Source organism: Musca vetustissima, unplaced genomic scaffold (assembly GCF_032173495.1).
Source record: "Musca vetustissima isolate MV318-11 ecotype Yass unplaced genomic scaffold, APGP_CSIRO_Mvet_v1 utg29807, whole genome shotgun sequence".
In the NCBI taxonomy this organism is placed as follows: Eukaryota; Metazoa; Arthropoda; class Insecta; order Diptera; family Muscidae; genus Musca; species Musca vetustissima.
The window spans coordinates 1-12,519 of NW_026874324.1; the positions used below are offsets into that span (position 1 = coordinate 1).

At 33.5% G+C, this 12,519-nt stretch overlaps 1 protein-coding gene across 1 annotated transcript; it reads left to right on the forward strand.

Moving 5' to 3' along the window:
* Positions 1 to 7: 7 nt before the first annotated feature.
* Positions 8 to 5,274, forward strand: LOC133332573 (sodium-dependent nutrient amino acid transporter 1-like; the record flags this gene model as incomplete). The annotated part of the gene is made up of 7 exons (XM_061540950.1): positions 8 to 132; positions 188 to 562; positions 627 to 816; positions 955 to 1,231; positions 4,760 to 4,936; positions 5,000 to 5,219; positions 5,268 to 5,274. Coding segments are annotated over 7 exons (1,371 nt in total), but the record flags the coding sequence as incomplete, so codon positions are not given.
* Positions 5,275 to 12,519: the final 7,245 nt, after the last annotated feature.

Below are 12,519 nucleotides of genomic sequence, written 5' to 3' on the forward strand. Positions count from 1 at the left end.
ATTACCATGGAGTTATTGTCGCGAAGAATGGGGCGATCAGTGTATAGATTCAAAAATTCAAAGGGATGGAACTCCCAAAGTTGTACGCAATATTACTGGGGTAAAGAAAACATCAGCAGAATTTTATTTTGTGTAAGTTTTCAAATCAATTTCAAATATTATAAAATTAAAATAATCAATTTTTCAGAAATATAGTTCTCCACGAAAAGGCCAATATAGATGATGGTATTGGTGTCCCGAATTGGAGATTAGCCATAACCTTGGCCGTTTCATGGCTGGTAATAGGTGGTGTCATCATAAAGGGTATTAAAAGTTCCGGTAAAGCTTCATATTTCTTGGCCATATTCCCCTATGTGATTATGTTGGTTTTGCTGGTGCGTTCGCTGACTTTACCGGGTGCATTTGATGGTGTTCTGTTTTTCCTTACACCACAATGGGATCGACTGTTGGATGCGAAAGTGTGGTATGCTGCAGTTACACAGGTTTTCTTCTCGCTAACCGTTTGTTATGGCATTATTTTGATGTATGCCTCATTTAATCGGTTCCGCCATAATATCTATAGGTAGGGGGAATTCTTGAATTTGAAATTTTTAAAAATTTGATTATAAATTTGTAAATATTTTTAGAGATTGTAATATAGTGACATCACTGGATACATGCACTTCCCTGCTTTCGGGCATTGTTATTTTTGGCATTTTGGGAAATTTGGCTCACGAATCTAACAATCCCGATATAAAGAGTGTGGTTAAATCAGGACCTGGATTGGCGTTTATTTCTTACCCAGATGCTATAGCGAAATTTGAAGCAGTGCCACAGGTAAGAACAATGGAAGTTCTCAATTACCGATATATCTAATTGGGAATAAGGAACTTCTCCTCAAGGCCCCTCTTGAAATATAACATTTTCAGAGAAACAATTAAATGTAATTTTTTTTTTTAAATCCTTTTCTTTTAGATTTTCTCCGCCCTTTTCTTCTTGATGATGTTCATATTAGGTGTGGGGAGTAATGTAGGCGTTATTTCAAGTGTGATAACTGTGATATGTGATGGGTTCACTACGATCAAACGTTGGATTGTTGTTAGTGTTATGGTGGTGATTTGTTATTGCTTCGGACTGATGTATATCACACCCGGTGGCCAATTTATTATGAATTACATTGACTTCTATGCGGTGACTTTGGTGGCCATTGTATTGGGAATATTTGAACTGATTGCAGCCAGTTGGGTTTATGGTAAGTTAGACATAAACATATAATCCCATTTATCTTTTGGGGAAATCCAAAAAAATTCCAATTCCAATATCATCATCAATCATCACTATTTTAAACAAACCGACCTCTTACTTTAGTCAATTAAAAATATTCGAAAATTTCTGGTTTCGTCTTGGACCCAAAAAAATACATCGTTATGTTGGTTCCTTCAAACTACTATTCATAAAAAGTCAGATATTTGGCACCTTTAAAATATACCTAAAAACACTCTAAATTAAGTCCCTTAAAACTACTCATACATAAAATCTTATTTGGGTCCATTAATATTCCTTCAAATTGGCTTACGTTATAAAATAATCATGGACAAGTAAAAACGTCATTTAGATGTGTATGCGAACTTTTGGCATATATGCGCATTAAAAAAACTAGAAAGGATCAGGGCATTTGTAGGGTACTATTTAACGTCCGAGAAAACTAAATAACAAATAAAATGCCTTAGGCTCTAAAAATCGGATAAGATCTTTAACCTTTAACATTCGAGTAGGGTGTAAATTTTACCCCTTCCTTCAGTATATATTATAATTTGGTGACACATTGACAAACAAACAATGTAAAATATTTCAAAAAATGTATAAGGTGAATTTTACCACCACGTCCAAAATATGTTCTAAAATTTCACCTCACAAGTTTAAGCTTACCATATTGAAAATAGGTTTTAACCTAATATATTGGGGATTGTGTTAACATGTGGTTATGTTTATTAAATTTTTTCTGAAAATGATTTGTAACCTACTGGAAATTAGAGATTCGTTGTTTGAACCTTCAAAATACTGGGGCTATCTTAAACCTATATTAAGAATTGAATGCTAAGTGCGTTATGGGCCATAAAATTACCCAAAACATTTATATGTGGGCTATGTTAAAATATTCAAAAATTTGTGCAAATATATTTTTCGCAATCCGAAATAACATTTCTGTTAAGATTTTTTTCAACCTCTCCCGGAAAGCTAAATAACAGTCACATCTTTTAGAAAATACGTCTTAATCCATTAAAATACTTAAAAAGGCAAACTTTATATGAGGGTTATGCCAGAACCTGAACCCATATTGAACATTTTCTGCGAATTACTTTTTTGCCCACCAATAATTCGGTTATCATATTATAACCACTTCGGTTTGAAAATACCTACAATTGCGCAGGTCTTTTACAGAGATGGCCTGTCAGAAACAGTGACGTAAATGACATACATTTCCGACGTATAATACATACGTCAGAAACGTAGGAAACCTACTCAAATCCATTAGGTTTTTGACAAAATAGCATTTTCCATTAATCAATCTGGATATTACGCATGCTTAACTCAAATTAATATAAAATTTCAAAATTTTCTTCTCAAACAAATTTAGTAATTTTTACCAGTTCTAGCAAGGTATAGTGAGATATATGTAAAAATAATAGGTATTCTTGAAAATAACTGTATATGCTGATAATATTGAAATAAATGACGTTTACTACATTTATTACATTTTATACAGGTATATGACGTTTTCGACGTTTACACCTTTTTGACAGTCGAAAACCAAAAAATTCGTCACACGGACCATCCCTGGTCTTTTATATGGGGAAATTCGGACCTCTCCTTCTGATACCTTTGGTTTGACTTAAACCAAACATTGCCCAGCCAAGTTCTTTAACCAAACATGTCTAATGTTTGAATATGGGACTCATTGGCCCACTCCTTCTAGTAGCTCCCCCGCAAAGGATCAACATACCTCCCCCACAGAGGTTAACATTTTTAAAACATACAAATTTAACTTGCATGTTTTAATAGGGTGTATTTTCGATGTCGTGCAGATAATCAATATTTAGATAATGTATATGTCACATTTTTGATACGGACAGGTTGTATACTACTCTATCAGGATTTTTGGCAGAAAATGATGAATAGTTTATAAAATTGGTTCCTGGTTGATCTTTATGTCGGCGAATTTGGTCAATTAAACGACTGAGCGGAAATTCCATGTTGATGTTATGGTCTTTGTCAGAATACCTTTTCAAAGGCCATCGGGCAACTTTACCTAAGAACTCTAAGACATAATTGACTCGAGGTGACTATCCGAAATAACAAAAGGAATGTTCTCCTAACTTCGATAACCACTATACATAGATTGTCGACGTAAATTTGAAAGACAGTGCTTTTTTATCTTCAGAACGTTGGTAGTCCCATTTATGGACCAACAGGGCTATCAAATCGCGTTGGTTTTATGAAAGCATTCCTCCAAATGAGTCTTCCCTCGAGATGTATGTAAGCTGATTAAACTCTCTTCATTGTTATGTGTGTCTTTTTCCTTCGGCATTGTAGTTCCAAAGACCCGTAGTTTTCCATACTGCTATTGATTGTTCCATGACACATTACCTATTGACTCGGTTGATAGTAATGATAACAATAGATTTATATTCAAAGAAAACATATTAAATGGACCAAAAACTTTATTTTTATTTGTTTTTCTAGTCGTCCTATAGGCCACAATTATGACCTGAAACCCATGACAACAAATAAATATGGCTGTCGGTCAACATTTTGGGGGATCAAAAAATGTGCGTAAAAATGATTTAACTTCTCAAAATATAATACCTAATAGTGGGACTACGGTTATATATAACAAAACCGGGATCTATATTGATAATTTTTGGTAGTGAATTTTGACAGCCAATAAGAATGTAAAATATGAAATTACAACCAATTCGTTAGAAATTTTTAAACAAAAAAAATTAATAATTTTTAGCACTGAGATGTGGTGGTAACGTTATATGACAACCCAAAATACTAATATGCAGCCAATTCGGTTAGACACGGTGTCCAAAATCAGAAAATTTCAAAATAAAGTTTTAGTATGGGGATTTGACACCAAAATGGTTGAAAACGTGTCAAAAATACCGAAAACTTGGGGTACCCTTATATGGGGCTAACCTGAAACTTTGATCAATATTAATAGTTTTTTGTACAGATATGTGTTATACAATGGGAACCCAAAATACTAAATTACAGCCAATTCGGTCGAAAAATGTGTTCAATATCCCCAAAATACCGAATATTGGGAGTTCCGTACGTGGAGGCTACACCAAAACGACCATAATATATCCCATTTGCAATACCAAACATCCTAGGTGTACTAGCAATGTCTGGAAAATTTCAGAGCTCTATCATAGATAGAATTTTCTGACCAAGAATATATATACTTTGTGTCTTCGGTGAATATTTCGATGTGTTGCAAACGAAATGACAAATTTAATATAAGGGGACGACACACTCTTTTAGTTAAAATATTCCAAATACTTGAATTAGGCAGCTATAATATTCTAATCATATACAACCGTATGCATTTATTTCAGTCCTATATCTACAACATGGCATACCAAACCCGTATAATTAACATTTCAATGGAATGAGTCAACAATGCTTGAATATTGTTTAATTATTCTGATTACGCCTAAAAGTATACTTCATAATATACAATATTTGTAATGAAACATTTCTCCGCTTACAGGTGTTAAAAATATCTGTCGTGATATCAAATTTATGCTGAAAATTAAAACCTCCATATACTATCGGATTTGTTGGGGCATTGTTACACCAGTTTTTATGACTGCCGTTTTAATTTATATGCTAGTCGACTATGAGCCACTGAAATACAATGATACATTTTATCCCGAGGGTTTATATGGTAAAATACTTCTAATTTATATCTATAAATATTATTTCAATTGTGTTTGTTGTTGTTTTTCAGCTTTGGGTTGGTGCATATCAGCTGTTGGTATTGGACAACTTTTAATATGGGGTTTCTATACAGCATATACGGCACCCCAATATAGCTTCGGACAACGTTTTAAAATTGCATTTAAACCTACCTCCGAATGGGGACCACTTGATAACACAACCCTTAAGGAATATAAGGAATATATTCAGAGTTTTGAGGAATCTTGTGCGCCAAAGAGAAAAGGATTTTGGTATAAATTTTATGATAATATTTTTGGTTAATTCTTGTTAAATTTTAGTTTGTAAATGTGGAATTTAATCAAATCAGATCAAATCTGTTGTTTATTAGATTATTGACTGAATAAATATTAAAACTGTTGTTGCACTGTATAATACAAAATAAATGAGAAAGAAATGTATTCAGTTCATTATATGGAGTTCTGAAATCTAGAGTAATTGTTGAGAATCGTTTCTATCCTTCACGTTTGCTTGATTGATGTGGTTCATGCGAGACGTTTCATTGTTATTTTATGGGGAAAAAAATTACAAATCGTGTTATCTCTAGAAGAGGTGACCACAATTGACCACCGGGATCTTGTGAAGATAACGTCTTAGCCAATAGATGTCGAGCTTGACTAATAGAAATATAAAGGTTGAAATATCACAAAATTATTTATAAAATTAAATAAATAATAAAATTAAAAAAAATATATAAAATAATTAAAAATATATGATCTGAACATTGTAAATGATGAAACCAAAAACCGTACAAATCTATACAGTAGAAAGAAGAATTAATGTCATAATTATTTTTGAATTTAAGAAAGATCGTATAAGGAAAAGGCCAGAGACGGACGGGCCGACTATATGATATCCTATATTACTTTCCATTTTTAAATGGACTTCATTACAATAACCTGTGTCTCGTCCCTAGAGCAACACAAATATTGTCAGACTACTTAGCGTTCTGAGCCATCAACACACTTCCGAAAAGTTGCGCAAAAAACATGCGTATATCAAGGCTAGAAGCAAAAGCAGTAAAAATACCCATTTAAGAGTCTAACGGAATTTGTGAGATGGAGCGTGGACGAGTTATGGAAACAATAAAGAAAGTTATTTATTTTTCGGAAAAGAACCGAAAAATCAGATTGCCTTCGCAAAGGCTCATACTAATTGGAATCCGACTCAGTGGAGAAATATTAAAGACTCAGACGAATCGAATTTGCGGTGAGAAAGCCTAAAAATGAAGGACTCCGGCCAAGGGTTCTGAGTGGCGGGTCAATAATGGAACTAGGCTGTTTTCCTTTTATATTGTTCGTCTATATACGATATTGGATCGGATTGTTTATACAAATGTGTTGGAAAACGCAATAGCTCCCTTCGCTGAACAGAATATACCGCTTGTTTGGATGTTTCAGCTTGAGAGTAAATTTTGCATTTTTTATTTTTAGAACTGAATAAATAACCTATTTTTTATTAAAAAAAAACTTCACTATAAGTTTATTTTTAGAAAAGTCTCATATTTTGCTTGCAAGTTCAGTTGCATTAGTTTTGGCCAGTGTATGAAACGACTTAATTGCATGTCAATCGGAAATCCTTGGGGATATTATAATTATATATTAAATCTATATGTAAATCTGGGCCGATTCAAAGAAAATTTCAAACTCGTCATTCGGAATGCTGCAGCTATGTAACATTGAATGACATCCGGTCGAAAATTGGTACGACCGTTGTATATTAACATGGCCCAATATGCCTGATGATCCGGTTTACCGACGCGTCGCATAATGGTGGGTTCGTAGGTTTTTCTCCTGGCTTTCCTTTTCATTGTAAAACCTTTATCATTATGATCGACTCGAAAGAGAAAAAACTTAAATTAAAATTCTTGATCAGCGTAAAATTATATTTGTGTTCAAATCTCTACAACAAAAATTATAAATATAGGTGCACTCTTTCGCTTTTGGAATTTTTGAGTGCGATTTTGAGTAAATCGCTGTATTTTGTTACTTTAGATCCTAATTGGGTACTAAATTTTCCCGCCAAAAGTACTAAATATTTGTCCAAATTTTTGGGCAGCCCTTCGTATAACGTTACTGCCAAATGTTCTGTATTTTGAGGGTTTTGAGCGCGTTTTCAACCGAATTCTCTTTAATTTGTTATTTTGCATTTCGTAATTTGGTAATTATTACGATTCTTCACCTTTTGGGGTAGTCCCCACATAACCCCATTTTTATACCCTCCACCATAGTATGGAGGGTATATTAGTTTTGTCATTCCGTTTGTAACTCATCGAAATATTCATTTCCGACCCTATAAAGTATATATATTCTTGATCAGGGTAAAATTCTAAGACGATCTAGCCATGTCCGTCCGTCTGTTTTAATCACGCTATCTTCTGAAGGAATTGAGATAGAGTGCTGAAATTTTGCATAGGTTTGTATTTTCTCTGCAGGCAGGTTAAGTTCGAAGATGGGATATATCGGTCCACGTTTAGGCATAGCTCCCAATTTTAGGTATTTTGGGGTTATTGAGCGCGACCGAATATGCTGAAATTTGGTACATTGGGTTCTTTTTGGGTACTAAATGTCTCCACAAAAAATTATGAATATAGGTCAATTTTTTCTGGTAGCCCCCATATAACGGTACCTCCTAATTTTCAGTATTTTGGGGGTTTTGGTCGTATTTTTCCACCGAATTGGCTGTAATTAAGTATTTTGAGTTCTTAACAGGTACCAAAACTCTCCACAAAAAATTATAAATATAGGTTCATTTTTTCGGATAGCCCCCATATAAGGGTATCCCCAATTTTCGGTATTTTGGGGTTCTTGAGCGCGTTTTTCAACCGAATTCGCTACAATTGGTATTTTGTAGTCGTATATGGTAACAAATCTCCCTACCAAAAATTTTAAATATTCGTCCCTTTTTTGGGGTCGTCCCCATATAACCCCCTTTTTATATGATTTGTTCCGTGTTTGGGTTTGTTTCTAAGACTCAGTTGTAATCATTTCGGCCCGGCCGAACTTAACGCTTTTTCACTTGTTTAAATTAAAGTAGTTAAGTATAGGACAGCAGTGCCCAAAATAGGTCCCATGGGCTGTCGGTGTGTGTCAAATTGCTCACACATACAATTATAAAAGAGAAACATTTGAAAATAAAAAATATTTTCAAAATTCCTTTTTGTTTTCATACACTAACCGAAAAACTGGGGATATTTTGGGAAACATTAGTTAGGAACAAGTCGAAATATGCGATCAATTCTATGGCGGAAGGGCAAAACAGAAACAAATATATCTTTATACGGGAAAATGTATCATGAACGACCAAATTAACTTGGAATATAAATTTTTTCCTTTAATTTTCAGTATTTTGAGGATTTTATACACATGTCCCATCCGTGCGTTATAAATAAAGGTCCACGTTTTGGGACTTTGAGATTTTAGGAAACATAACCATCCATAATTAATGAATTTTTGTTCCCTATATCTTAATTTAAAAACCAGTAAGGAAAGCAGTAAAGTCGGACGGGACCGAATATTTGATACCCTTTTCCAATTTGGCTATATTCAAGAGATGCATCCTAACACACCTCGCATTTATGAAGGAACTTTGACATGAAAGTAGACTACATTAAATATGTGATCTGTTTCTATATGTGAATCGATCATTTCGAACCCTATAAAATATATATTTTTGATCAGCGTAAAATTCTAGCCTCTAAACGAATTGGGATAGGTCGCCAAAATTGTACATTGATTTGTTTTTTTTTTTTTTTTTTTTTTTGCAGGCAGGTCAAGTTCGAAAATAAGCAATATGGGTCCATATTTAGACATATCCCCCATACAAGGCTACCCCAAATTTTTGGGTTTTTGAGCGCGCGAATTCGCTGAAATTTTACAATGGGGTCTTATTGGGTACCAAATGTCTCCACTAAAATCATAAATATCGGTAGACCCCATATAACGATACCCCCAATTTTGGGTTCTTGAGCGTGCTTTTCAACCGAATTCGCTGAAATTTGGCACAATGAGTTATTCTTGGGTACATCAATCCACACACATATTCGCGGTAACTTATGCAAAATTCCATGTCATTAGGGCAGACTTAGATTCGTTTCTGTGCAATGGGACACAATTATGTAAATCGATTTAAGGGAACCCCACCCATTCTCGATTTTAATTTTTCAAGATTTTCAATGGGCTGGTAAATCAATACCAATGCTTGTTAAGGTTTGTAACTTTGCACATATATATTTGAAGATTTAAAAGAGAAGAAAAATAATTTACAAAAAAATTTTGTTATTGTTTTGTTGTTGTTTTTTGTAATTAAAGAAAAATCCTTATTTTTGATGGCGGGCATGATAACTCCTCGCTGGAACATCAGAATCCGAAAATTCCAACGGTGTTAGGAAGAGTACATGTCTGGCTCTCGTATGAACTAGGATTATTGACTTCGCTCTAAAATTAACAAAATGGCGGACCTTTGAAAAAATATTTTTGGAAAATCGCCAATTGTTGACCAAAAACCTAGTTAAAAAATAAGGAAGATCTTCACCGATTGGCTTTATCCTAGTTCATACAATAGCTATACACTCACAGAGAAACGTGTGAACATTTGGAATCGATTGGGTTATTCGTTTTTGAGTTATCGTTCCCGCCATTTGCAAAAGAGAAAAACGCGTTTAAAGTTTGAGAAGCCCTTTAGCCGTCACTTGATGCTGACACAATAAATCGGCTATATTTTCAAGAGTTCTTGAGATTTTCACTTGAAATTTTGTAAGGACATTCTTGAATTAGTGTAGATTCGAATTAAATCAAAACAAAATTTTGACCCCGAGAATGGGGGGTCCCCTTAAATAAACCTTTTCAATATGCTACAACACCGACCGCTGTACAAAATATAATCCCCAGTTCATACATAATTATCTGTTCATTATTTTCTGCACCCTTTAATTGTTTGGTCCACCATTTACTAAAAATCGGACGAAAACATATACGCCAGCAATATCTAAATGTGGCCGGATTTTAATTATAAGTTGGCACACGTTAGGCTATCCTAAAATTATTACGTTATGAAAAATGTCGTGCCAATCGGCCCAAATTTGACTCTTTGGTGCACAATTTACTAAGAATCGTTCGAATATATATGGGAGCTATGTAATACAAAACGTCTCTCTGTATTTTAATGTATCATTACAAGTCTTCATACATTACTTTAACTACATATACCAAAATACCTAACTATAGAATTTTTGGTTAGAAAATGTGCCTAAAACCCTAAAAATTCCGAAAAGTGGAGGGGACCTTTTTATGGGAGCTATACCAAAATGTAGACCGATATAACCCATTTGCAATATCAAATTTCCTAGGAGTTACAAACAATTTTTAAATATCTATCTTATATATTGCCAGCTCTTTTCTGACGTACACATAATATACACTCCACCTTCTGATGGTGGGTATAAAAATAAGCTATCCTGAATATTTCAATGCGAAAATGCAATAAATGATAACCACATATTTAGAATTAAATCAAAATCCAATCATAAAATTTGTTATCAGTCTGATAAACAGACATTTATTCTATGACACATTTTATATACTCTTTATTTTATATCGAAGAGTAACAACATTCAAACGACACATATTCATAAGCTACCAAAAAAAATCACGCCTTAAACACTAATTATTATTACTTTATGACTGGCGAATACTACACAACCATTATTTGTTACTAATATTTCAAAAATGCATTTATTGACATGTTTTGAAGTTCATCAAACCGCCACAGAGAGCAGCTTCAGTGCAAAATGTTGCTGCCAACTAATAGCTAAAAGTTTTGTTTATGGCGGCAACATCTATGCTGGAAGCACGAGGTGTGATTTGATTACTACTATGCCGGGCGATAAATAACTCTCAGCTGGTTGGATGGTCGGTTGCTTGCTTGGTTGGTATTCGGTTGGGTTTAGGTCACATCGGTGTAATGACAAAGCCCATAGAACAGTTTGTGCCTTAACGTTAAACACAACACAACGGTGGAACGCTTTAAAATAATAATAACACTAATAATCCAAAAAAACAACAACAACAGCAATCGCATCTGAGCGAAAAAAGCGGTTAAACAACAAACATTTATAACGTATTTCCATTCATTCTAGTTTCGTTGTTATTTGTACTTAAAAAAAATAAAACATCGCAAAAAACCAATAACAAATTAAAAAAATACTGTGATGTTTTTATTTTAACAAGGTTTTTTAAGAACATCATCCCATCCAATTTGTTTTCAATTACGTCGAGATTATTTCATACAATTTGATTTGTTCGAAACAAACGATTTATTTGTTATCGAACAAATTGAACACAAAAGCCAATCAAAAAAAAAAAAAAACGACAAAGTAAAAACGAAATACATTTAATTTTAAAATTAAAAGTGCAAAAAAGTGAAATTCCTAAACGCTTCCTAAACATATTGAATGATTCTGAACAGGTAAACAAAAGAGAAAAACAATTTGACATTTAAAGCGGAAATGTACTGACATTTCGATACTAATTCCATGAAATAACTGTTTAGCTTTTCTATGATGTATCAGCACAGTAGAGGAATGTTGAATTAAGTTTCAGAATATTTATGTTTCATATAATTTGTGTCATTTTTTAGTGGAAAGAGATTTTTTTTGAAATGTTCAACATTTTTATTCGTTTCTAGTGAAAAGTGAAAACCTGAATTGAAAAGTAAAAACATGGTACTAAACAAGTGAACGATTCTTAAATTCGTTTGGGACGAACTTTTTATATCCTTCACCACGTGCTGTACAGCCAAAATTCTTTAAATCGGTCAGGACCTTTATATGGGGAGTATGCTATTGCATTAAAAAATAATGTTCCTTATTACAGATAACTGGGGTAGGAAATTCAAATTCAATATGACACATCGGTCAGAAACATAATAAAACTGAATGTGGGCGGGACCTTTATATGAAAACTGAATCTATAGAGAAAACTTGCCCAAGTATAGGTTTTACCCTCCAATATCCTGGAATGCCACATTACAGCTACTACAATGGGAAAATACGGCTAAAACCTTTAAAATACTGGATATGGGGTGCTCGATACCCCATGACAACCTGAAAATCAAATTCGAGTTAATTCGAGTAAAAAACGTGCACAAACGCCTCAAATTGCCAAAAAAAAAAAATGTGGGGTACCAAAGGCAAACTTGAACCAATATTGATACTTTTTAATATGGAGATTTTCTACTCAATGAGAATCCAAAATATAAAATTACACACAATTTGGTGGAAATACGTGCCCAAACTTCCTAAAAATATCGAAATTTATGATGTAGCATTATATGGGGACAACCCTAAAAAAGAGACCAATATCGATAATTTTTGGTAGGACAACTTTTTTTATCCAGTGAGAACCGGAAATAAAAAATGGCAGTTTGAAAACCGTGATCAAAAGCTCAAAAATATCAAATATTGAGAGGTAGTAGACTGATACATTTCACTTTTAATACAAATTAAATAAAAAAATATAAAGTAAAAAAGTATAA